Here is a 27,911-nt window from a genome sequence, read left to right as displayed (position 1 = left end):
CCACGCCTAGCCGTTAACTGGGTTTTGGAATCGTAGACGGTACCCGACCACATGCTATAAAACCTTTCATAAAAAATGCTGAGGCTGTAACGACCGTCGACGAGCCTCAGCTTTCTCTACCAAACGAATTATTATTATTTTTATTACTCCATCTCGGTTCGATCCATAAATCATTTTTTTTTATAGAAGGAAAACACAGTAGAAGTGGAAACGAAGGCCGTTTCTTGTTTCCTTTCTCTCCACGCGCCTTTTCCTTCTCTCTCCTCCATCGCCCATCCCCTTTAATCCCTCCCAATTCCTTCTTTTTTCCAATCTGCTCATTAAATTTTTCTTGATTTTTTTTTTTTCCCGTTTTCTCACCGTCCTCAACATCAAATATTGGTTTTTTTTTTTTTTCTTTTAAAGGATTTTTTCACTTCGTGGTGGTGATTTAGATAGGGAGATCGTCCACGTTTATCTATTGTTGGATTTTCTTTTGTTTTTTGAATTTGTTCTGGGGTTTGAAGATAAGAATCTTGAGGGAAGAGTAGTAGAACACGGCAAGAATTCGTAAGAATTGGGAAGATCGATCGTGGAAGTTACCTAGGGTTTGGGATCAGGGAGGGAAGAGATTGGGATCGTCCGATCGAATGGCGTCCGTTGAAATGCGGTCCCGAAGGGCACCGAGCTTGAAGAAGTCCAAGCCGGAGAGATCTAGGGTGAAATCCCGCTCCACGCTCCCGCTCCAGTCCACGAAATCGCTGTCCCAAGGTTTTAGAAACGCCGGAGGCTCGCCTTCCTCCAAGTCTTCATCCATGAAGGAAGCCGGCGACAAGAACGAGTCGAAGGAGTCGAAGACAAATGTTGCTCCTTTGGAAGAAGAGGACACGGGGAGTCTCGAGGTGAATGATGACTCGCCGTACAGTTCGAGGACGGCTTCCAGGGAGGAGAGATCTTTCGAAGGAGAGGAAGATGCTTCATCTGAGGATGTGAGTTCTCGGTTGCCTGCGGTTTCTCTGTCCACAATTGAGTCTAGGTGGAGCGATACCAGTTCTTATGGCGCGAAGAAGGTAAGTCTTTGGTTCTTTTTTACATCTATGGTTTTGTTAATTCCGCTTGTAAGAATTAAATTTACACCATTGTTCCATTATTCTCTGAACACGTGTTTTATTATTAAGAAAAGGACAAAAAATTCAGGAGCATGGATAGGTCTCGTAGTAAATGGCTAAAGATGGGATTTTTTTTTTAATCAATTTTGAGTAACAATTTCTACTTATATTTATGTGCTTCCATTGAGATTGGGAAATTTATTTTTAACTTAATTAGCTAGATTTGGGACCAACCTTTTTTAATTTGTCCGATTGTCCATTCGACTCTTCCTCGTATTCGTCACTGTGTCATTGATATAGATTGGCTCCATCGCCTCATGGGTTGTATCAGTTTTCTTAATGTGGAACTTTTTCTGTAACTTTTTTTATTTGCTCTACTTTCTTTCTAATGGAGTCACATTTTTAGCTTTAGCACATTGTGCTGGGAACCATGGCTATCCATCCAACTTCAATCTAAGGATCCATTAGTAGGCTTCTACCTTGCAAGCCATGCACGGTGATCCGTCCGTATCTCCAGTGTTGTGTTAGCCTTGTCATCGAGGGTTCTACTGTGGAATTTTTTGTCTTCTTTTAACTGTTAGCCTTCGCTCATGTAGTAATACTTAGCGTTTCCATTCTGTCAAAAAAGTGAATCTTCGGGGGATTATTTTGGGATTAGTTCTTCAGTATATCAAATCCCCACCTCCTTGCTGATAATAAGAAAATGGAATGTTGCCTTAAGATGATATTTCCTATCTCTAACGATTATGCCCACTATTTGCAAGAAATCCTCATCAAAGATAGTTCTGATTTCTTTGGGTTTTGGTGCTCTTATTTTCACATCTATGAGACCAGTTGCCTAGCGGTATTTCTATATGCTTCTGAGTTCAAGACCTCTTGATCTTTTAGCAGTTGATTTGAGGTCTCACCCTTCCAATTACATTAGGTATTATCCTAAGTCTAAAAGTTCATTTATAGACAACATGAGAACCACTCAGTTTGTTCAGTAGCTACTGTGATCCATACTTTGAGAATGATGTTGATCAGGCTGTTCAATCCATGCCCATGTCCAAATTTTCCTGAAGCAAGCTGTAGATAGAGCTGCAGCTTTTCTGACAATAGGACAGTGCATATACTAATATATTTCTTTTACAACCAGATGTATATGGCCTTAATCCTAACTTTGGCATCATAGCTTAGAGCATCCGGGCAGAAGAAATTTCTGCTTAAGGCTTTCTATATTCAAGAGCTTTTTATTTGTTCTGCACATCAATGTTGCCGTGCTATTCCATTTATTGTCTTGTCATTGCTGTGCATCAGTTTCCTGCACAAGTTTCTTGAGGACTGTTTTTGGTAATGTGACAGCTGGATATGAATTTAAAGGTTACATTTGATTATTTTGTAATCCAATTATCCTTGCTTGAGCTGATGATTCTGGTTCCTAAGAATTGGTATTGTCAAGTTTTATGCTACATAAGCTCTTGCATTTTTATCACTATCTTAAAAATCTTATCATATCCCCCACATGATATGATTAAGTGGTCATACTTAGAGTTGATGCAAGCAAGGATTCAGATCCCAGCGGGATGTCCTGCAGGACACTGGGACGGGGTACTATCCTATGTGTCGGGATAGGGCCATTCCGTTAGCATCCCAGCATTCCAATCAGGATATCTTGGGACATCCTCTATCCCAAGTATCAAGATGGGGTTGGACGACGGTGCGTCCTGTTCCATTGGAAAATCGGGACTGCTTTGTTTCATGGGATTTAAAACCTTGGATGCAACTAAGTCTCTTTCTCATACTTTATAAACGTTTATACTTATAACTTCTGAATGTCTTCAATGGGCAAATTTGTTGTTACGAATTTGTTTGTTTAAATAAAGCAGCATGTATTGTCAATTGCTATATACAATCTTGTATGATCTTTTCTACCAAGCAAATGGCTTCTGGAAATTGCAGTTACTTATGCTGGTTTCTTGTTTAGTATTTATATTTAGATTCCTGCAATATTAAATACCTTTTCCCCAAATTAATTGCTGCTGTTGGTATGGTATGATCAACATACTATCTATTGATTTGAAGACCTACATTTTGAAGTTTATTGTTTCAGAAGGTTCAAGCTTGGTGCCAGTGTACGAATGGTGATTGGGCATTAGGGAAGATACTGTCAACTTCTGGGGCGGAATCTGTTTTATCTCTTCCTGAGGGTGAAGTAAGATTTTCTAATCCCAATATTAAGGAACCTTTGTCTTTTCCCGTATACAATATTCCAGCTTGTCATATAAATTTGCATTTTTCAGGTTTTAAGGCTGAGCACTGATAGTCTGTTACCTGCCAACCCTGAAATTCTTGATGGTGCAGATGATCTTATGCAACTCAGTTATTTAAATGAACCATCAGTATTATACAACCTACAATATAGATATTCCCAAGATAGTATATATGTGAGTATTTTCATCAAGTCATGCTCCCTATAGACTTGAAAGATTTATCATTATAAATTTTCTTAACACAAAATCTTGTCATCTTGCAACTTAGACTAAAGCAGGGCCCGTTTTGGTTGCTATCAATCCATTTAAAGAAGTACATCTTTATGGAAATGATTATATTGAAGCATATAGGCGAAAAGCTGTGGACAATCCGCATGTTTATGCAATAGCTGATACAGCCATTCGTGAAATGATAAGAGGTAATTTATCTCAAGTATGCAATTTGTTTCACAAATGCAGCATTTAATTTATCTAGCATATTTAGCTGCCTTGAGCTTTGACTTAGATTTTGGTTGTTTTAATTGCAGATGAAGTCAATCAATCGATTATTATAAGGTTGGTAGTTCTTTATCCAGTTCTTTGATAAATGCAGGTCATGCTCATGCAGTTCCTTTTACAGTATTCTTTAAATAAAGAGTGCATTTTCTGCGTTCTCCTTTTTCTATTGCTTTTTGTAAGAGTAAATGCTATTATAACATATATAAAATGATGTTTGTTTCAAGTGAATGGGTGAACTTTTTTGTATGTATGCATCATGTCAAATTTAGCAATATATCAAAAAGAAAAACAGAGTCATGCTTTTCAAATCACTGAAAGAGTGGGCAGACTCAGAAAAATAAGCAGCTCATTAGGAACTAAAGTGGCAAACAGGAAACAGATGCTCTTTCTGTTTTGTTGTTGGCTGTGTTTTGCACAATTGAAATGTTATCTTTTGCTCATTTTTGTGCCTTCAGAGTTTTCTTTCCTAGACACCGAGTAGAAGAAATTCTATCTGTATGTGATTGGAGTTGTTGAATAATATAAAAAAAGATGATAAAAATTGCCGACACTTCATCATCTTTGATGGAAAAATCCGTTGGCCAATACAAATTATAAGTCAGGACACTGTAAATTTGTAATATTTTCTGTCAGTCATTTATTCACAGGTGGTTTGAATATCTAATTGATTTTTCATTTCAGAATTTATATTTCTTGTTCAGCTCTTGAAATAATAACAACTTGAACCTTATTTCAAATTTTTTTATGAGTTTCTGTCTTACAGCTATAGGAGGAGATTGTGACCTATCACTGATTGTTGTGTGGTGCATCCTAGATGCAAAGATTAAGACATTCATGAACATAGAAGCTGCTCAAAATGTATAGCTGACCCATATGGGTTACACATGGAATATTTGGCCATCAAATATGCTTGTTTGATATTAAATTTAGATTGTCAGCATTGTGACTTAATGGATGCTCTTAGTTACTTTATTTTTTTACTCTGAGATTGGCCATGATAAAGCCACGAGATCCTTGTGGAATTAAAATTATATTTATAGCAGAATAAACTCAAATTCGCGGACTCGATATCGGAGCCCGTGTCGACCGGCTGGTGGTATAGATCGGTACGGGTCTATACTGGACCGGACTGGCATGAGGTGACACAGAGGAGAAGAGGCAAACTGGGACGAGGAAAAGAGAGAAAGAGAAGAGGGGGAGGGAGAAGGGGGGAGGCAGTGGCTGGAGGAGACATTGCCGGTGGCCACAGGCGGGCCGCTGACGTGCTTGGAGGGCTGCAAGGCTTCCGCTTCATCCGCCACTTAGTCGAGAGAGAGAGAGATAGAGAGAGAGGGGGGTAGGGAAAGAAAAGGAGGGAGGGAAAGCCACCAGAGGGCCTTCGACTGGCCGCCGTGGCCGTCGGATGGCGCAATCGTGGCCTCCGACATTGGGAGCGTGAAACAGAGCCGATCACCCCTGTTTCATTAGATTTTTCCTTTAAAAATCCCGATTATAATGAAGCTAGCAATGGATTTGCGCTTTGTTCATTTTCATTTTTAAAAAGAAGTCCACGTGTGAATAGGGGCGATCGCCCCTATTTCACAGTCGTGGCTCCGTCCGCATAGTTTCTGCTGCCCAGTGGCCATGGTGACCACCCGACAAACTTCAACAGCCCCTCCGCTAGCTGCGCCTCTCTGGTATGTCGCTCTCCCTCTTTCTCTCTTTTTGGCTTGATTAAATGCCTTATCGGGTGATGCCGAGCTACGGAGGCCTCTGCGGCCCTCAGATAGCCTCAGCAGGCCACCACCGGCCTCCGGCGGCATCATGTCATGTCTCCCTCCCCTCCTCTCTCTCTTCCTCTCTTTCCCTCTCCCTTCTTTGGTGTACCGTTTCTCTTGGCCGAACAGTCCCGGTTCCCCACCGGTCCGGCTCAGTACGGGGTGTATCGGCTAGTTTGGCCCGGTACGGAATTCTATAAAATAAACTTTATAAAAGATTATGAAAGTGCTTTTGTTTATTATTGTTATTATTATTGTTGTTGTTATTATTATTATTATTAAGGAGTTCTTTCTATTTTCTGCAGTTAAAGTAGGGAGGAAAATATGTGAAAGAGTAAGAATACATGCCAATTGTATTATTATGTTTTATTTTGACTAATAAATAATTTTCATATTTTAATTTTGAAAATCTGTTATATTCGTTCATTTCTTTACCTGGTTTTTTTAAATATTTCAAGTTCAGAATTGAAATTAATGAAGCAAATCCTTGTCTACTTAATTCACTAACCATGGTCTTCTTTCTAGCGGTGAGAGTGGAGCAGGAAAAACTGAAACAGCAAAGATTGCAATGCAATATTTGGCTGCTGTAGGAGGGGGTAATGGTATAGAATATGAAATCTTGCAGACAAACCCTATACTAGAAGCATTTGGCAATGCAAAAACGTCAAGAAATGACAATTCCAGTCGCTTTGTAAGTTATTTAGTTCTGATGATTTTTCATCTCGGGAGTCATCATCTGTATTCTGTAATGTTCTATTCCAATCCTTGAATTGACCTTAATTATTTAGATTTGAATAAGGTAGATGGTTTCTGAAATCTGCCTCTTCATAAATATTTAAATTACCTGTTTCTATGTGCAGAACATTCACATGAAAAGTTAAAATGATTTTATATATTTCCATTAAATCCTTGTATATAATGCCAGGGAAAGCTGATTGAAATTCATTTCAGTACAACTGGGAAAATTTCTGGTGCCAAGATTCAAACATGTAAGGAGATTTACTTTGAATCACTTTCTTTGCTTGCGCATTATATATTCTTCCATTATTTTTCCAAACTGACCTTGATTGCTGCACCCTTGTTTTGTTTCTGCCTGCTCAACTTTTATGTGTGGACAGTTTTACTTGAGAAGGTACTTTATCTGCCTGGTGTGATTTACTAGTTTTTTGCTCTGTCCCGTGATGTATTTTAAATTTTTTATACTGCTTCCAGTCAAGAGTGGTTCAATGTGCCATTGGAGAACGATCATATCATATCTTTTATCAACTCTGTGCTGGTGCTTCATTATCTCTTAGAGGTATGTCATGTCCATTCATTCATTTCCCCTTCATATCTATGTTTGGTGCAGTTCTTTTGATGTCCATCTGACTGTCTTCTATAAATATCGGTGATTATTTCAAGTTGAAAATATAGTCATGACATATTCAAAATTTTCACTTAAAGGAATGGGGGATATCAGATTAAATATCTTTTAATGAGAACAATTATCTTTTATAATGACCCAACTAGAAGTGATCAATCTCTGTAAACTTATAAAAACTGAGTAACCTTGATTTACATGTCCAAAATAGCCTTGCTTGGTAATATATAAACATACAACATTCTAATGCATTGATTGTCCAATATAACTTCACTTCCCCCTGCACACCCCCCCCCCCCCACCCCACAAAAAAAAAAAAAAATCTGTAGATTGTTGTGGTCATATGTTTGATGCATTTGGCTTGCAAGCTGAATGCAATGTGTACTGTTAACTTGTGGTCTTTGCATTTTGTAACATGCACATGACCTATTGTATTTTCTGGTGCTTTTGCTATGTAGTTCTTAAAATTGTATGTGTATTTGGGGTTTTAGCTGGGTCAGAAAAAATTAGGTAGAGCCCTAGAGGGTGATTGGCAATCCTGTACTTTGCCTGATAACTGCCCATCCACAAGTACAATAATGTGCCTTCCTACTGCACACAATGCTTCTGGGCTTTCAATAAGTTACCAGTAATGGTCAAGGAGTCGAAAACTCATAGGCTTATAACTTCTCTTGGTCATTCTTATGGTTAGTCAATTTAAGAGGATCTTCTGCTGTCATATTTCCCTGAACTTCATCTATAAAACTTGAAGTTGGTGAAAGTGTAATAGAGTTTCTCTTTCTTTTTTTAAGATCCAGTGGTGGCTTCCGTGAAGCATTTTCACTTGGCCTTCTTTTATGAGTTATTTCTAGGCATCTTCAAGGGACACACTCATCCTTAAGATTTTTATTTTCATTCCCATAAATTTGAAGAAAGAAAAAGAGTCAGGATATTGACTATCGAACTAGCTGAATTGGAATGATATAGAGAATGGATTTCACTTGTTTGGGGATTCTTGAAAGATGACCTTGCTTTCTATGTGAACTTTGGAAGCTCTGGATCACATTGTTTTCTGTATTTTGTGGATATTAGGTCCATGGTTATCTCTTTTGAGATTTTGGCATTAGCCACACTGCCAGACATAAGAATATTGGCATCTTTGGTTTGTAATCTTGGTGATTTAGAATGCATTTTGTGATGACTAGATTTGTTAATTTTTTTCTCATTGGTTCCCCTATTAACAAGCTTTAACATCTAAAAAGTTTAAAGGACTAGAAGGAAAAAATTCTAAATGATCAGTGCTTTCTGTGGGTGGTTTTCTTGAGATTTTGGAAGCTTTAGTTAGGAACTGGGTGGTGCTAGTGACTTCTAAAATCCTTACGACAGATTCCTAGAATTAGGGTTGCTCAAGATTGATATATTTAAGCTCACTGGAGACAACTAACCTGAGTTGTAATTGGAGGACTAGTTAAAACTGCTGATATGCACGACTAATCCATACCATTTGATAGAGGGGATCATAGTGAGCCTGATCCTGTGATACCGTGATCCTGATTGCCACATGCTTTACTTGGGGCTTATTCTGCTGGAAAATGCTTGTGTTTCCGAATCTTTAATGCGTTAAGCACCTTTTACTTGCTACACTTTATCATGAATTTTTTTGTTGTCACTTTTTCTTCATGAAATCGTTTGAGCTGTATGTTATGTATCAATGCTCATAACATGCTTCTTTGTGTATATTTTAACTTTTTTTTATTATATTAGAAATAGATAGCATACATTTTGTATAACTTGTTTGACAGTTTGCTGTACATGAAGTGATTCTGTCCAATGTATTAGCATGTGCATGTATATGTGTCTCCAAAATCTGTACATGTTGCAACCCTCATGTTTGCTTCTCATTTGGGTGTGACTGGATGGCCAAATGGGATTCATTTCATTCTAACACATGCTATTCCAACACATGGTGTCGGAGCCCAGATTCAGAACCATTATGCAAGGGCTTCTGAGGCCAGTTCAGGGATTAAAGCTATCAAGTATCAACTGTTTATTTAACCAGTGGATGGGATCTTGGCATTGGGACTAATGCTAGAGTGCTGATGATGCCTGTTTTGATGCGATTTTCAAGGCTGTTCTGAGTCTGCTCATTTGTTATCCACTCATTGTTGGAAAAGTGGGATCTAAAGCATGCTCTAAGCCACTGATATATTGTTAATTAGTGACTGAAACTAGCCTTTTAATTTGTATTATTCAATCCCATCCATTTATCCTGTACTAAGATTGGTATTGGAAGGGCCCCGCAGCCTCTACCAACCATTTCCAGCTATTTGAATCCAATGTTCAATTTCATGGTGGTCAGAGAAGATTCCAGAAACCAATTTGATTTAACCTGATTCACTTTTTGTTCAAATCCCCTTTACTCTATCAACCTATGTAGTTTCCCTTTTTATCATCCTCTACCCCACTTCATTGTTTCCTTTAGTAGGTTTTTTATGTGGTTTACAAATTACTTATCAAGTTTACTCTTTACACTGGTTTCTTCATGTTAGACAACATCTATTATGGTTAAGTATATCTGAAAGCTCTTTTGATTTGCCTCTCTTCTTTAAATTTATTCTCTTTTTAGCATCAACTGATCGCAATATAATGGATTCTAATTCACCAAGTATTTCTATCTAGGTCATATCTGATGTTATTCCAAGTTTCTCTATATCCTTGCAACATCCATGCTAATTTAGGTCTTCCTCTTATTTTTTTACAACCTTCAACACAAAGTAAAGTACCTCCTTATAGGAGCTTGTCTAGATCTTCGTCATATATGTCTAGATCATCTCAATCACTTTATGCTTAATTTTTGCAACTCTTATAGCTTCGCTGATATATTCATTACTTAACATATCCTTCCTATTTTTACCTCACATCCATGTTAACATTCTTATTTCTGTCATGCCCAATTTGTTTTCTTGTACTTTCTTTATTGCTAAGCACTGAACTATCAGCATTGTATCAGCTAGTTGATTGTTTTGACTCCTAAAGTTCCACAAACAAGCAAACTGAAGTATTTTTCTTACTGGAGCTAATCTATATATCTACCCTTTCTGTTGGGTATAAAATACCCTCAGCCGAAGTTCTCAACGGGATTAATCCTCACGAGTCGTCCTCGACTCCGACTTCAACTGCAAAGCAGACCTCGTCCGGACTCCTACGGGAGCCGGGCTCCGCCACCGACTTCAACTGCAAAGCAGACTTCGCCCGGACTCCTACGGGAGCCGGGCTCTGTCACCAACTTCAACCGCTGGTAAGCTTCGTCCGGATTCCTACAGGAGCCGGACTTCGCCCCTGACTTTAATTGCAGGAAGACTCCGGCTGCAGACGGACCTCGTCCGGACTCCTAGGGGAGCCGGGCTCCGCCACCGACTTCAACTGCAAAGCGGACTCCGCCTGGACTCCTACGGGAGCCGGGCTCCGCCCCCAACTTCAACTGCAAAGCAGATTCCACCCGGACTCCTACGGGAGCCGGGCTCCACCGCCGACTTCAACTGCAAAGCGGACTCCGCCCGGACTCCTACGGGAGCCGGGCTTCACCCCCAACTTCAACTGCCAAGCAGATTCCGCCCGGACTCCTACGGGAGCCGGGCTCCGCCACCGACTTCAACTGCAAAGCAGACTCCGCCCGGACTCCTACGGGAGCCGGGCTCTGCCACCGACTTCAACTGCAAAGCAGACTCCGCCCGGACTCCTACGGGAGCCGGGCTCCGTCACCAACTTCAACCACTGGTAAGCTTCGTCCAGATTCCTACGGGAGCCGGACTTCGTTCCTGACTTTAATTGCAGGAAGACTCCGGCTGCAGACGGACCTCGTCCGGACTCCTAAGGGAGCCGGGCTCCGCCGCCGACTTCAACTGCAAAGCAGACCTCGTCCGAACTCCTACGGGAGCCGGGCTCCGCTACCGACTTCAACTGCAAAGCAGATTCCGCCCGAACTCCTACGGGAGCCGGGCTCCGCCGCCGACTTCAACTGCAAAGCAGACTCCGCCCGGACTCCTACGGGAGCCGGGCTCCGTCACCAACTTCAACCGCTGGTAAGCTTCGTCCAGATTCCTACGGGAGCCGGACTTCGCCACTGACTTTAATTGCAGGAAGACTCCGGCTGCAAACGGACCTCGTCCGGACTCCTACGAGAGCCGGGCTCCGCCACCGACTTCAACTGCAAAGCGGACTCCGCCCGGACTCCTACGGGAGCCGGGCTCCGCCCCCAACTTCAACTGCAAAGCAGATTCCGCTCGGACTCCTACGGGAGCCGGGCTCCGCCGCCGACTTCAACTGCAAAGCGGACTCCGCCCAGACTCCTACGGGAGCCAGGCTCCGCCCTCAACTTTAACTGCAAAGCAAATTCCGCCCGGACTCCTACGGGAGCCGGGCTCCGTCGCCGACTTCAACTGCAAAGCAGACTCCGTCCGGACTCCTACGGGAGCCGGGCTCCGCCACCGACTTCAACTGCAAAGCAGACTCCGCCCGGACTCCTACGGGAGCCGGGCTCCGTCACCAACTTCAACCGCTGGTAAGCTTCGTCCGGATTCCTATGGGAGCCGGACTTCGCTCCTGACTTTAATTGCAGGAAGACTCCGGCTGCAGACGGACCTCGTCCGGACTCCTACGGGAGCCGGGCTCCGCCACCGACTTCAACTGCAAAGCAGACCTCGTCCGGACTCCTACGGGAGCCGGGCTCCGCCACCGACTTCAACTGCAAAGCAGATTCTGCCTGGACTCCTACGGAAGCCGGGCTCCGCCGCCGACTTCAACTGCAAAGCGGATTCCGCCCGGACTCCTACGGGAGCCGGGCTCCGTCGTCGACTTCAACTGCAAAGCGGACTCCGCCCGGACTCCTACGGGAGCCGGGCTCCACCCTCAACTTCAACTGCAAAGCAGACTCCGCCCGGACTCCTACGGGAGCCGGGCTCCGCCACCGACTTCAACTGCAAAGCAGACTCCGCTCGGACTCCTACGGGAGTCGGGCTCCGTCACCAACTTCAACCGTTGGTAAGCTTCGTCCGGATTCCTACAGGAGCCGGACTTCGCCCCTGACTTTAATTGCAGGAAGACTCCGGCTACAGACGGACCTCGTCCGGACTCCTACGGGAGCCGGGCGCCGCCACCGACTTCAACTGCAAAGCAGACCTCGTCCGGACTCCTACGGGAGCCGGACTCCGCCACCGACTTCAACTGCAAAGCAGATTCCGCCCGGACTCCTACGGGAGCCGGACTCCGTCGCCGACTTCAACTGCAAAGCGGACTCCGCCCGGACTCCTACGGGAGCCGGGCTCCGCCCCCAACTTCAACTGCAAAGCAGGTTCCGTCCGGACTCCTACGGGAGCCGGACTTCGCCCCTGACTTTAATTGCAGGAAGACTTCGGCTGCAGACGGACCTCGTCCGGACTCCTACGGGAGCCGGACTCCGCCACCGACCTCAATCGCAAAGCAGACTCCGTCCGGACTCCTACGGGAGCCGGGCTCCGTCACCAACTTCAACCGCTGGTAAGCTTCGTCCGGATTCTTACGGGAGCAGGACTTCGCCCCTGAGCTTGATTGCAGGTGGGCTTCATTCGGACTCCTACGGGAGCCAAATCACATCTCCGACTCCAGCTACAGGCAGACTTAGTCCGGACTCCTACAGAAGCCGGGCTTCGTCCCCGACCTCAACTGCCGGAAGACTTCACCTGGACTCCCATGGGAGCCGGGCTCCGTCCCCAGCTCTGACTACGGGAAGACTCCGTCCGGACTCCTACGGGAACCGGACTTCACACCTGACTTAAATTGCAGGAAGACTCTACCCGGGCTCCTACGGGAACCGGGTCTCGTCCCCAACTTCGGCTGCAAGAAGACTTCATCCGGACTCCTACGGGAGCCGGACTCCGAGCTTCTCTCAGACGGGTGGCTAGCTGCCTCTCCCCGGACTTCGACCGACAAGCCTGGGCCCACTGGTAGGCCGCAGCAACAGCCACGACCCTGCTCCACCTCCTGCAACAGATTCCGTGCGGCTCCATCACTCCCTGGCAGGCCGCGGTAACGGCCACGACGCTGCTCCACCTCCTGCGATAGATTCCGCGCGGCTCCATCACTCCCTGGCAGGCCGCAGTGACAGCCACGACACTGCTCCACCTCCTGCGACGGATTCCGCGCGGCTCCATCACTCCCTAGCAGATCGCCATAATGGCCATGATTCTGCTCCACTCCCCGCGATGGATACCGCGCGATTCCTCCCACCTCCTGGCAAGTCACAACAACGGACGCCGTCCCACTACCCGCAACAGACTCCACGTGGCACGTCCCGACGGTGGCCACGATCCCACTCCACTACTCCTCGCAACAAACTCCGCCTGACTCTGGGCAGCCCACCACCAGACGGTTACGGATATCGCTATCAGTCTGCTACCCCCTTTCGCCTATAAAAGGAGGCCCCAGATACGTTATTCGATAAGCTCTCGTTTTTTACCTAGAAACTCTGCTAAAATTTCCGTTCAAGCACTCCATTCTTGTTGAGGCAGAGAACTGACTTGAGCGTCGAAGGGTCTTGCCGGAGCACCCCCACCTCCGGTTTAGACTTCTTTTGCAGGTCCTGGCGGCGACCGCGACTCCCTCGACTCCAGCTTCTCCGGCGCAAGCGGATTTTTGCACCAACAGGATTGGCGCTAGAGGAAGGGGCTGTGTCTTCACAGTATCCTTGTTCTTAAAGGAGCGCTCAACGGGACCGCCCCCGGGCGTCTTTTTCGACGTCCTCTCCTCCTTCCTCCACTTGGTCTTTGCTCAATGCCTCCCCGCAAGGCGTCCACGCGACGATCCACGGCCTCCGTGGCCAGATCTTAGGCTCCGGCCTCACCTCCTGTTTCCCAACCTCCTCCTCCTCCGACGACGGCGGTCGGCGCGGAGCAGTTTGATCTGCTAGCGCAGCAGGTCAGGGGCCTCACTGAAGCTGTGCAGGCCATGCAGCAGCAACAGCAGCCGCAGGCGTCAGTGCGCTTGGAAAGGGTGTCACCTGAACACCATAATCCAGCGGTGGGGCGGGCCACTTGGGCCGGCCGTCCCGTCTTTCCTGAGAAGACGAACCCGAGGGTGGAGAGCCCTCAATCGGATCACGACTCCACCCCTGGAAGATCCCCGCCCCCATTCTGCCAGAGGACCCTCGAGACCCGAAGTCGAGAGGATTTCCTGGACCGGAGACTCCAAGAGATGAACCGGCGGATCGAAGAACTCCGCCATGCTCCCCCCGCTTATGGTGAGGATATTTGCACTAACCCCCTCAAACAATTAAAACAAATTTATGTTAGGAACGGGAGGAGAACCTCATCCTAATATAACTAAAACGAAAGTCCGATTATCTTGAGATCGGATTGGGGGAGAGGCCTTACAACGCCTTAATGCGCCCCCACAGCCATGTCAGGAACAGGAGGAGAACCTCGTCCTGATATGAGCAAAGTCAAAGGTCCGGTTCTTTTAGACCGGATGGGGGGAGAGGCCTTACAACGTCCTAATGCGCCCCCACAGCCATGTCAGGAACAGGAGGAGAACCTCGTCCTGACATGAGCAAAGTCAAAGGCCCGGTTCTTTTAGACCGGATGGGGGGAGAGGTCTTACAACGCCCTAATGCGCCCCCACAGCCATGTCAGGAACAGGAGGAGAACCTCGTCCTGACATGAGCAAAGTCAAAGGCCCGGTTCTTTTAGACCAGATGGGGGGAGAGGCCTTACAACGCCTTAATGCGCCCCCACAGCCATGTCAGGAACAGGAGGAGAACCTTGTCCTGACATGAGCAAAGTCAAAGGCCCGGTTCTTTTAGACCGGATGGGGGGAGAGGCCTTACAACGCCCTAATGCGCCCCCACAGCTATGTCAGGAACAGGAGGAGAACCTCGTCCTGACATGAGCAAAGTCAAAGGCCCGGTTCTTCTAGACCGGATGGGGGGAGAGGCCTTACAACGCCCTAATGTGCCCTCGCAGCCACGTCGGGAACAGGAGGAGAACCTCGTCCTGACATGAGCAAAGTCGAAGGCCCGGTTCTTTTAGACCGGATGGAGGGAGAGACCCTTGCAATGGCCCTTATGTGCCCCCGCGGCCCCGTTAGGAACAGGAGGAGAACCTCGTCCTGACGGTGACGAAACCCGGCCGCTCGACAAGATCGGATGAAGGGGAAAGGCCCCTCAGCGGCACCTTCACACTTCTACGCAACCCCGCAAAAAGCAAGGGGAGGGCCCTCACTCTGAAAAGAGGAGAAAAATTAAAGAGGAAGAGCGACGAGCTACGTCGGAAACAGATGGACAAACCACACCAAAGTCCTAAGGAACCTCGTCTCAACAAAGATGGGAAGTTCCTATCAAACACCCCCGGCCTCTAAGAAGGCTCTCGACACAGGTCAAGAAGACAGCGACGCCTCCGAAGTAATGCGGAGTTCGGACCACCAAGCTCGAGCCTACGGCCACGAACGACAAGGAAAGCAAACCAGCGCATCGACGACTGGGCACCTCCAAACGACGTCAACGTCGGACAAGTCGAATGATAAGAGAAGTTCGGCGGACGATAATTTAATACAATATGCAGACGAGGTAACACAAAATCTCCTTTTCATTCCATTTGCGAAATTTACACCACGAAGCCCAGAAGGCCAAGGGAGGAAAAGCAAAACGACAAAAGCGAGACAAAACAACAAAAGAGAAAATATATACATGAAAAGGCAGAAGGCCAAAAAGAGCCCTAGGGAAGCTCTGCTCCTTCCGACCTAGAATTATCTGCTCCACCCATCCAGGACTGCCTTAGATTCTCAACTTCTTCTTCTAGCTCTCTCCTTTTCAGCAGCGCGTCCTGGAGTGCCCGACGAAGTCGCTGGCTTTCGGTCTCCGCCTCTCGATGCCTCTTTCTCAGGATCTCAGATTCCGCCTCCGCGTCCGTGATGGCCTGCTGCTCGTATGCCAGCTGGATCTTCAATTGCTGCAGCTTGGCCGTCCTTTCCCCAAGGGCGACAGAAATTCCTTCAACGGTTCCTCTTAGGGACTGGAGTTCATCAGAGTCCCGAGCAGAAGTAAGCTGAGCCCTGTCAGCCAGCTGCCTCTGAAGACGGGCGACTTCGTCGGCCGCCACCCTGAGTCTCCCTTTATATTCATCCACCTGCCTACGCCAACCGGCCCGATGCACGTCGTAGGTCACCTCGGCGTCCTGAAGCTGCTGCTGAAGGTCGGAGACTCTCTTCGACCACTCCCGGTCGTCGTCGGCCCGAGCCAAGAGCCGGGACGAACTCCCTTCCAGCTGGCCGATCCTCTCCTTCGCAGCCGACAGTTCCACCCTGAGAGCACTAATCTTGGCAGCTTGAGCCCAAATTCGGTCGCTGGCGCTCTTCTTGTATTCCTCAAGCTCCTTCGCGAAGTCCGCCTTCCTCCGGCCATACTCCATGATCCCCTTCACGTGGAGATTCCGAAAGCGGATGGCCTCCGCGGTGGCTTCAGAATGACCCTCTCTCAACCTGCGAAGCTCGCCTTCCGTCTTCTTCGCCCCTTTTGTCAAGTGAAGAACTTCCTTCCTCAGCCGCCGGATCGCGGACTTCAGCGGGATCCCCAGGGGCAGGAGAAGCGCTTCGGCAGGGCACTGCCATTGGGAGACAAAAGCGTCAAGACGCGTCTCATCACAGAAAGAAAAGCAGAGAGAAGAAAGGAATGCAGGAGAAGCCATCCACGACAAGAAATCCAACTTTATTGATTGAATGATTCTTGAAGACAAAAAGTAAAAGAAAAACAGCAGTAAAAGAAAGATACAAGGTCGGAGGTCTCAGACCTCAGAAACAGGGGTTGGAGAGCTCGGTGTCCCTGGAGGGGGGGCTGCGGCAGCAGTGGCGGCAGGAGAGGGACCGGCCTCATCTTCAGACTCCTCACCCAGGAAGCTGAGGTCGAACTCCGAAAATTTTCTGGCCACTTTCTCCTGGCAGAGCTCGAACCCCTTTATGAACGCCTCCTGGCCGAATTGGACATTCAGGTCCCTCATCTCCGCGGAGGTCTTGAACTCCTCTACCGCAAGAACCCTGGCCTCCGAGACCAGGACTGGAATCTGCTCAGCCAAATTGGCGACCTCGGCCTCCGCCTTTCTCACCGTCTCCTCCAAGGTCTGCTTCTCCTCCTCCCGGGCTTGTTTCTCTCTTTCCAGGGTCTCTTGGAAGGCGACTACTTCGGCTGCCTTTTCTTTGAGGCGAGCAGCCTCGGTCCGGCAACGCTCCTCCACCTGGATGGCATCCCTCGCCCGGTTCGTCGCCTCGATATTGGCGAGGAGCTGGTGCCCAATCTGCAAGGGCGACAAGGGGATCAGGACAAGGATCGAATAGTCGGTTAAATGAAGATTTGTTTACCTCGAGGAAGGACCCTAGGGAGTCCCAAACCCGCTGCTCAGGATCGACGCGGTCGATCCTCTCGACGACTTCAAGCAGGATGCAGCCGTCGATCAACCGCCTGATCAAGTCCCTGTCATTGAAGGGATACCCCGGCTCCTCTTCGGAACCGAGGGACTCGTCAGCGGCGGCTCGGCGGCTACTCACCCTGCGGGCCACCGACTTCCTTCTCTTCCCCCTCTCGACTACGGGCGCCTCCATGGAGCGGACCTCCGAAGTGGGAGCCCCAGTCGGCGGACTCCTCGAAGAAGCCCGGGGGACCATGGGTTCGGCGTCCGAGGGAACGTCGATCGCTGGAGCCGTCTGGACGGGTGCGGCCAAGCTCGACTCCTCCGCCCTGGCCCTCTTTGCCGATCCGGAGGCCGCGGCACCCTTTTTTTGTGGGCCTTGAGGCCCCTGGCAAGCATCCGTACTGCTTCGGCATCCATTCTTTAAAAAAAAAAAAATCAAATCAATTAATCAATCGAAAATTAGAAATCGATAATGGAGTGAAAAAGGAAGGAGTAGCACGCAAAAAAAAAAAAAAAAGAGAAGCAGAGAGAAGAAAAAGAAAGAAAAAGAAGGACAGAAGAAAAGAAGAGAAAGGAAAAGATGAAGTACTCGCAGGATCCTGGGGGCTCAGGCCGATGTTGAACAAAAATTGCTCCCTCAGAAGGTTGGGAAGGGAAGGAGCGGAATAAGCGAGAAGCTTCCGGACAGCCTGGAGGTCGTCCTCCCCCAGGCTGGGGGCCCGGCGGACAGAATCCCTCAGAGAGCCCCAAGAGGGCAGGCCCAGCCTCAGGGTCGGGCAGTGGACGAAGAGGTATTTCTCCTTCCAGTTGTGGATCGAAGAGGGGGCACCTTTCAGCAACCCCTTCTTGCCAAACTGAGGGGAGAAGTACCACCAGTCATTCGCCGAAGGATGACGCTTGAAGGTATAGAAATGTCTAAACAGAGAGAGGGACGGCTGGACCTCGACTACGTGGCAAAGGGAGAGAAACCCTATCAAAAACCTAAAAGAATTCGGAGCAACTGAAGCCAAAGAGATATCTAAGAAGCGGAAGAGGGCGACAACATAGGATGGAAGCGGAAGCCGGAGCCCGGCACGGAACGCCTCCTGGTACAGGCAAAAACGATCGGATGGAGGAGTGCTAGCCCGGTCGGAGGGGCCAGGCAGCTCCAGGTCGTACTCCGGAGGAACTCCATACTGAACCCTTATCAGAAGGAGTTCATTCGGAGTCAGGGAACACGGAATGGCGCCCGGCAGAAAAATCAGGCGAAGCCCAGCCCCAGATTCGGGTTCATCTATAGATCGAGGGACTTGAGGGGTTGAGGAGGAAGAGCTCCCGGAACCGCTGGAAGCGGAAGAGCTGGAAGACATTTCAAATAACTTCGAATGAAGACTCTAAGGATCCCGAAGAAGACAGACGGGACAAAGGACGAGAGGTCACAGGAGACTAACTCGGAGAAATACGATAGAAGAAAATGGTGAAGAAAAGGCCCCTAAATGGCAAGAAGAAGGACGGAGGTTTTGAGACTAACCTAGATCGCCCTGAGGGATGCAGAGGGGCGAGGAAAGGGACGATTCGAAGAACGCCTATGGCCCAAGAAGATGCCAAGAAGAATCGGGACTCTCGAAGAAGGGGCGAATGCTGATGGAACTCTCAGGCGGAGTAGGGTCCCTAAAGGCGGAAAGGCAGGTTTAAATAGACCCTGGGATCCGGAGCCATAATGATCGCGAATCCCCCCAGACCGGCCTGCGCTCGACATGTGTCCCACTCGCCACGACAGACGGCTAAAAGCGGCTGACGGTTGGCAGAACCATTACTGCGCCGTGCATGGGCCAGTGTACCAGCGGGGATTTCGAAGGGTCCTTCCGTATCACCCCGATTCGAAAAGGCTCCAGCACGCGCGCATTTAATGCCAAAATATCTGGAGGCGGTAGTGCACGGGGTTCAAGGGTATAACTTCGGCTGTGCGAACCTCTCTGTACTTCCTCCATTCGAAATTCAAACTCGGAAGTAGGGGGACTGGTGTTGGGTATAAAATACCCTCAGCCGAAGTTCTCAACGGGATTAATCCTCACGAGTCGTCCCCGACTCCGACTTCAACTGCAAAGCAGACCTCGTCCGGACTCCTACGGGAGCCAGGCTCCGCCACCGACTTCAACTGCAAAGCAGACTCCGCCCGGACTCCTACGGGAGCCGGGCTCCGTCACCAACTTCAACCGCTGGTAAGCTTCGTCTGGATTGTTACGAGAGCCGGACTTCGCCCCTGACTTTAATTGCAGGAAGACTCCGGCTGCAGACGGACCTCGTCCGGACTCCTACGGGAGCCGGGCTCCGCCACCGACTTCAACTGCAAAGCGGACTCCGCCCGGACTCCTACGGGAGCCGGGCTCCGCCCCAAACTTCAACTGCAAAGCAGATTCTGCCCGGACTCCTACGGGAGCCGGGCTCCGCCGCCGACTTCAACTGCAAAGCAGACTCCGCCCGGACTCCTACGGGAGCCGGGCTCAGCCCCCAACTTCAACTGCAAAGCAGATTCCGCCCGGACTCCTACGGGAGTCAGGCTCCGCCGCCGACTTCAACTGCAAAGCAGACTCCGCCCGGACTCCTACGGGAGCAGGGCTACGCCACCGACTTCAACTGCAAAGCAGACTCCGCCCGGACTCCTACGGGAGCCGGGCTACGCCACCGACTTCAACTGCAAAGCAGACTCCGCCCGGACTCCTACGGGAGCCGGGCTCTGTCACCGAACGGATTTCTACGGGAGCTGGACTTCGCCCCTGACTTTAATTGCAGGAAGACTCCGGCTGCAGACCGACCTCGTCCGGACTCCTACGGGAGCCGGGCTCCGCCACCGACTTCAACTGCAAAGCAGACCTCGTCCAGACTCCTATGGGAGCCGGGCTCCGCCACCGACTTCAACTGCAAAGTAGATTCCGCCCGGACTCCTACGGGAGCCGGGCTCCGCCGCCGACTTCAACTGCAAAGCAGACTCCGTCCGGACTCCTACGGGAGTCGGGCTCCGTCACCAACTTCAACCGCTGGTAAGCTTCGTCCGGATTCCTACGGGAGCCGGACTTCGCCCCTGACTTTAATTGCAGGAAGACTCCGACTACAGACGGACCTCGTCCGGACTCCTACGGGAGCCGGGCTCCTCCACCGACTTCAACTGCAAAGCGGACTCCGCCCGAACTCCTACGAGAGCCGGGCTCCGCCCCCAACTTCAACTGCAAAGCAGATTCCGCCCGGACTCCTACGGGAGCCGGGCTCCGCCGCCGACTTCAACTGCAAAGCGGACTCCACCCGGACTCCTACGGGAGCCGGGCTCCGCCCCCAACTTCAACTACAAAGCAAATTCCGCCCGGACTCCTATGGGAGCCGGGCTCCGCCGCCGACTTCAACTGCAAAGCAGACTCCGCCCGGACTCCTACGGGGGCCGGGCTCCGCCGCCGACTTCAACTGCAAAGCAGACTCCGCCCGGACTCCTACGGGAGTCGGACTCCGTCACCAACTTCAACTGCTGGTAAGCTTCGTCCGGATTCCTACGGGAGCCGGACTTCGTCCCTGACTTTAATTGCAGGAAGACTCCGGCTGCAGACGGACCTCGTCCGGACTCCTACGGGAGCCGGGCTCCGCCACCGACTTCAACTGTAAAGCAGACCTCGTCCGGACTCCTACGGGAGCTGGGCTCCGCCACCGACTTCAACTGCAAAGCAGATTCCGCCCGGACTCCTATGGGAGCCGGGCTCCGCCGCCGACTTCAACTGCAAAGCGGATTCCGCCCGGACTCCTACGGGAGCCGGGCTCCGCCGCCGACTTCAACTGCAAAGCGGACTCCGCCCGGACTCCTACGGGAGCCGGGCTCCGCCCCCAACTTCAACTGCAAAGCAGATTCCGCTCGGACTCCTATGGGAGCCGGGCTCCGCCGCCGACTTCAACTGCAAAGCAGACTCCGCCCGGACTCCTACGGGAGCCGGGCTCCGCCACCGACTTCAACTGCAAAGCAGACTCCGCCCGGACTCCTACGGGAGCCAGGCTCCGTCACCAACTTCAACCGCTGGTAAGTTTCGTCCGGATTCCTATGGGAGCCGGACTTCGCCCCTGACTTTAATTACAGGAAGACTCCGGCTGCAGACGGACCTCGTCCGGACTCCTACGAGAGCCGGGCGCCGCCACCGACTTCAACTGCAAAGCAGACCTCGTCCGGACTCCTACGGGAGCCGGGCTCCGCCACCGACTTCAACTGCAAAGCAGATTCCGCCCGTACTCCTACGGGAGTCGGGCTCCGCCGCCGACTTCAACTGCAAAGCGGACTCCGCCCGGACTCCTACGGGAGCCGGGCTCTGCCCCCAACTTCAACTGCAAAGCAGGTTCCGTCCGGACTCCTACGGGAGCCAGACTTCGCCCTTGACTTTAATTGCAGGAAGACTCCGGCTGCAGACGGACCTCGTCCGGACTCCTACGGGAGTCGGGCTCCGCCACCGACCTCAACCGCAAAGCAGACTCCGCCCGGACTCCTACGGGAGCCGGGCTCTGTCACCAACTTCAACCGCTGGTAAGCTTTGTCCGGATTCCTACGGGAGCCGAACTTCGCCCCTGACCTTGATTATAGGTGGGCTTCATCCGGACTCCTACGGGAGCCAAATCACATCTCCGATTCCAGCTACAGGCAGACGTAGTCCGGACTCCTACAGAAGTCGGGCTTCGTCCCCGACCTCAACTGCCGGAAGACTTCACTCGGACTCCCATGGGAGCCGGGCTCCGTCCCCAGCTCTGACTACGGGAAGACTCCGTCCGGACTCCTACGGGAGCCAGACTTCGCACCTGACTTAAATTGCAGGAAGACTCTACCCGGGCTCCTACGGGAACCGGGTCTCGTCCCCAACTCCGGCTGCAAGAAGACTTCATCCGGACTCCTACGGGAGCCGGACTCCGAGCTCCTCTCAGACGGGTGGCTAGCTGCCTCTCCCCGGACTTCGGCCGACAAGCCTGGGCCCACTGGTAGGCCGCAGCAACAGCCACGACCCTTCTCCACCTCCTGCAACAGATTCCGTGCAGCTCCATCACTCCTTGGCAAGCCGCAGTAACGGCCACGATGCTGCTCCACCTCCTGCGACGGATTTCGCGCGGCTCCATCACTCCCTGGCAGGCCGTAGTGACAGTCACGACACTGCTCCACCTCCTGTGACGGATTCCGCGCGGCTCCATCACTCCCTGGCAGATCACCATAATGGCCACGATTCTGCTCCACTCCCCGCGACGGATACCGCGCGATTCCTCCCACCTCCTGGCAAGTCGCGACAACGGACGCCGTCCCATTACCCGCAACAGACTCCACGTGGCACGTCCCGGCGATGGCCACGATCCCACTCCACTACTCCTCGCAACAAACTCCGCCTGACTCTGGGCAGCCCACCGCCAGACGGTTACGGATATCGCTATCAGTCTGCTGCCCCCTTTCGCCTATAAAAGGAGGCCCCAGATACGTTATTCGATAAGCTCTCGTTTTTTACCTAGAAACTCTGCTAAAATTTCCGTTCGAGCACTCCATTCTTGTTGAGACAGAGAACTGACTTGAGCGTCGGAGGGTCTTGCCGGAGCACCCCCACCTCCGGTTTAGACTTCTTTTGCAGGTCCCGACGGCGACCGCGACTCCCTCGACTCCAGCTTCTCCGGCGCAAGCGGATTTTTGCACCAACACTTTCCATTGTTGGCACCCTTGCTTTCTTACTTTTTTATTCCCGGAATGCCTTTCTTGGATCTTCTTCAATGTCTTGGCTATTCAAGGAGCTTGAGAAGCAGATGAACAAAGCTTGCTTTGGGAAGAAATTGAAGAATTTCTTTGGACTCCTACAAGATCAATTCATTCTTTTTTCTTTGACAGATGGTCAGAGCTTCATTTTGGTTTTGACACTCAATTCAGACTGTTTCTGAATTTGAACTATATTCTACAATTGAGAACCACTTGATGCCAACCCAATTCATTCTTTCATGGGACAACTCTGAGCGGGGGGTTCTTTATGCAGACGGAAGTTATGTTTTATTTGTTTTGTGACTGTAATAGACCATCTGTAGCTTATCTTTTTCACTTATTCACCATTATAAGTTGTCTTCTTTTAAGAATGCCAGCATGAGCATTCATGTTATTCATGCAGAGATAAATTAAGATAGATGCATGTCTTTAGTAGTTAATCAGTTACCAACAGAAGCTATTAAAAGAAGCGTTCCTAATGAATATATTAAGCTTAGTCAATAAATTCTCAATGAATCGATTATTCCTCATGGTGATCAGAGATCGTGAACAAACATCTAACCCTCCAAACTTTCTATGCTTGCATTATGAGACAACTAATTCTAGGCAAACATCAGTAAATGATGTGAATTTTTTTGACATCATTTGCTTACCTAGTCACCATCAAATCCATATCACTTTCTTGCTTCTTTAATCAATACCATACTGCATGCCTCAAAGTTTGCCTTACTGGTTGGTACCATATTGTACCAGGTATACCATCTTGTACAAGTACCGAACTGATATGCTGTACCATATTGTACCAGCACTCGGCGTGCCAAATCTTTTTATATTGTATTGCATACTGACACTATAATATGATGGTCCCCTTTATCGTAAAAGGTAGATTTCTCCAATGATGATTTCTTTAATTCTTCTTTGTGCCCATTTCTGTTCTATGCTTGCTTGATCCATGAGATAACTAAGCCTGGGGGAACTGTTGGCACATGGTGTGCGATGTTTGTTTTTGTTGTCATCATTGCTTAACTAGTCATAGTAAAATACATACACTAGTATTGCTTCATTAATCATTACCATCCTGCATGCTTGCTTCTCTGAAATATTTGTTCAATCATGATTCCTTTATGTCCATTTTAGGTGAGTTAAACCTATAAATTTTAGTCATTGTTGTGTGTTTACCAATGTAAGTTTTATTAGCCTTTTGACACTTGTCTTCCTGGGAATATGGCCTTTTACTATATGGGCTACATTATTCATAAGTTTTATGCTTTGTAAATTATTTGTCTTGAATCTCTTGATACACATATGTACTTGTATAATCTACGGTTCTATTGTTTATTCTTATTCTCACTTCATACCTGATAAACTGCTTTTCTTTTTGAGAACAGAGAAACTAAATTTGAGAAAAGCAGATGAATACAAATATCTGAAGCAGAGCAATTGCTATTCTATTGTGGGAGTTGATGATGCTGAAAGGTTTCGTACTGTGCTGGTATATCTTCTGATTGTCTCTCAAATTCATGAATCATTTCTTTATTAATAAAGATGTTTTTTTTACTGGTCTTCATAATTATTGTTCTCATACTCAGAAACATTAACTGTTTCCAGGAAGCTATGAATATTGTTCATATCAGCAAAGAGGATCAGGATAGTGTATTTGCAATGCTAGCAGCAGTTCTATGGTTGGGCAACATATCTTTTACTGTGATTGATAATGAAAACCATGTTGAAGTTGTTGCAGATGAAGGTAAAGTCTTTCATGTGTATTATGATTAATTTAAAAGATTAAATTTGGGTGTTTGTTCTCCGTAGAGTTTTCCCATTTAAAAGATTGATGTTTAAGATTCTACTTTTGAATCTCTTTCGATTACTTTTTTGTTCTTTTTCTATTTCTTTACTCATGCTATACAAAATGTGGAATCAATTTCTTTCCTTTTCATTCTTCATCTTCTTTGCTCATAATTCTTGATTTTCTTGTATCTATTGAAGTTTTTCCACCGTGCTTCCATCCATGTTTCTTGTTTCTTCTTTGGTCTACCTCAGACTCTTTAGATTATAATGGAATTGATATCTACGCTACTACTAAAGGCAGAATCCCCATGCCATTTTGTTCATCCATTTTATTTTCTCCCTTTACTACTTTCACAAAATACCATCTATATCCAATTTTTCTAATCACCTTGCCATACTTAGTTTGCTTGCTAACCAAGGAAACTGTATGTGGGGCCCATCATCTTTCCCTATCTTTTGTTTTATGTATTTTTTCTCTCTCACTATCTGGCCCCTCCCTCCCTTACCAAAAAGTGCTTATCTCTGGCAAGATATCTAGAGATCTTGGTTTCTATCAGTTTTGGGCACCTCCCAAAATAATATATCTAAGAATCTTGGCCCTTCTATCTTGCCACAGATAAACTAATAAAATCAAATGTCGCCAATATAGTATATTCATATTGGCTGATATTCTTAATCGCTGTTTTTTATTCCATAAATATATCTTTAATAAATAAATATTGGAATCAATACCTAAATATAGTTCTTAATCTGGATTTATTATGTGGATTGCAATATCAATATCTCGATATGAATATATTGGCCAAGATCTTGGAAAATCTCGGTTCCCTCCATATTTTTGTACTTACCATGTAGGCCGAGATAAACCGAGATATTGGTTCCTCTCAGTCTCATCCACCCTCCATGATAGCTGATATGTCTAGATTTGAAAACCTTAGTAGATAATGGAGCCAAGGTTCCTTCTTATACCATGGACAGTAAACCACATGGCCCACAATTCTTCATGGCCCCAGGAAATGATTTCAAAGATATTGGTATATAAACCTTTGTACTGTTTACAATAAGAACCCCTTTAGTTGATCTATGTTTTCTTAAAACCTTTGTGATTATGTTTTCTTGACTTATAAAAGTTCTCAACAAATTGATTCTAATAACGGAACAACTGTCAGCCATTCCATTCCCTATGCATAAAGAAATGTGAAATATAGAACATAAAATGTATCTTCTAAGCTGTATCAGATCTTAAGATTATGCCTTGTAACTTTTGCTAACTTTGAGCCTCTAATTTACATTTTATATCAGCACTTTCTAGATAATACCCCAGTTCAGAATTTTTTTCATCAATTAGACAGCAAAAATATATTAACTAATGGGACCTCCCTGAAACATATGTAATGGGAATTATTTATCAATCAACGAATTTTCTTTTTTTTTTAGAATATACTCATTGGTGTTATGATAGTTGTCTTCGATCATTATAGTGGAAATCAAATTTTTTTTCCTTCTTACAGGGAGAAATTAAACACAAAGAGACACATGTTAAATTTCTTATTTTTAAATATTTGAGTTTCAAAGGTGATTGGATGGGTATCTACAAAAAAATGTTACTATTACTACCGTGGCCAACCCTGGACTTGCTCCGATAAGCCTCTAAGAGCAAGGGCAGGTTGCGTAGCCCACCCCAACCGCCAAACCTCAAAAAAAAAATCATAGTACTGAAGGATCTTTTAGGTTTCTCGCATATATTTTAATTAATCAAATTAATTAAAATAAAACATCACATGAATTTAATTAATCCTATTAATTAATAGAGTTGGTAGAGAAGAAAAATAGATCTAATCTATTTAACATGCAGTGGAATCAAAACTATCCAACCCATCATGTGAAAGAGAAAACCTATAATTAAAACCCCAATATACATAGAAGAAAAAGGAATAGAATAATAATAAGAAAAAACTTTTCTATTATACCTTTGCACGGGTAGGTGAACACCGCAACTGATGATCATGGATTTGTTCCTTTTTCATAGCCACGCAAGTGCTCGGCCTTTATGGATATCACACAGAGTCGGAGGGCTGATCTGCAACGATCTGGCTCTTCGGGTGCTAGCTCCCTTGCGGAACCCTGCTTGATAGAAGATCCTTCTCAACTCTTTGAAAAATGTAGCAGGACTAGGGCTTCTTCAAGAACTCCTTTGCTGAAATCTGATTTCAGCAACACTAAGAAGAAAGAGAGGCCCTGGGATGTGGAGAAGAGAGGAAGAGGAAGAGGGGGGGCAACCTAGGAGCAAAGGGAATCTTGTGGAGCATGGGAACTCATAAACCCTTAGGGTTTGGCCACATATTTATAGGCACAAATACTAAGGAGGTGCCCCTAGTTTTCTTAGAAATAAATCATCCAAAAGAGTCCCTAACGGCTAGGACTCTAGGGAGAAAATCCCATGTTGCCGCCCCACCTAAATCAGCCAACAAACTTGCATGTTTGGCTTGGGTGGCTAGGGTTTCACAAACCTTAGATGTGGTGCCCCATTTGCTCCCTCTTGTGGCACCTAGGGTTTCATTTAAGAAACCCTAGGGTGTGGATAATGTTGACTGGTCTAAGACAAGTCAAAATCAATTAGGCTAGACTAAGGTGTCACATACCTAATGCGTCCAAACTCATTTAGTTGCATGTCACGTAAGTCCAATTTGATTTAAGCCTTGATCCAAATTTAATTGAACCCAAATTCCTATTTGATTCAGTTTGAATTAATTTGATCCAAGTAAATTAAGACATGCAACATTTGCACATTATCCTTCCTCAAACTTGCTAACCTTTAAATTAAGTCCTTGCTATTTATAATAATTATAAATTAATCCAATTATCAATCATATTGATAATTTTGGATTCCAACTATTTGATCAGTTTTAAACTCCTTTTGTGTGTGACCCATAAGTTTATTCTGTTTGGTAGCGAGTCATTTGTGATCTCTATTACAACATTGAAACTCTTTTCAATAGATTGAAATATTTTCAATTTTTTCCATCAA

The 27,911-nt window shown here is 47.4% G+C and overlaps 1 protein-coding gene across 3 annotated transcripts; it reads left to right on the top strand.

Annotated features, from left to right (window-relative positions):
* Positions 1–56: 56 nt before the first annotated feature.
* Positions 57–24,839, top strand: LOC105042792 (myosin-1; the record flags this gene model as incomplete). Of its 3 annotated transcripts, none has more annotated exon segments than XM_073256591.1 (11): positions 57–1,049; positions 3,184–3,282; positions 3,371–3,514; positions 3,609–3,759; positions 3,868–3,895; positions 6,121–6,286; positions 6,521–6,584; positions 6,714–6,727; positions 6,808–6,892; positions 24,481–24,584; positions 24,701–24,839. In XM_073256591.1, coding segments are annotated over 11 exon segments (1,414 nt in total), but the record flags the coding sequence as incomplete, so codon positions are not given.
* Positions 24,840–27,911: the final 3,072 nt, after the last annotated feature.

The sequence above is a fragment of the Elaeis guineensis genome, chromosome 4 (assembly GCF_000442705.2).
Source record: "Elaeis guineensis isolate ETL-2024a chromosome 4, EG11, whole genome shotgun sequence".
NCBI lineage: Eukaryota > Viridiplantae > Streptophyta > Magnoliopsida > Arecales > Arecaceae > Elaeis > Elaeis guineensis.
The sequence above is the reverse complement of the archived record's forward strand: the minus strand, read 5'-3'. Positions and strand labels throughout refer to the sequence as shown.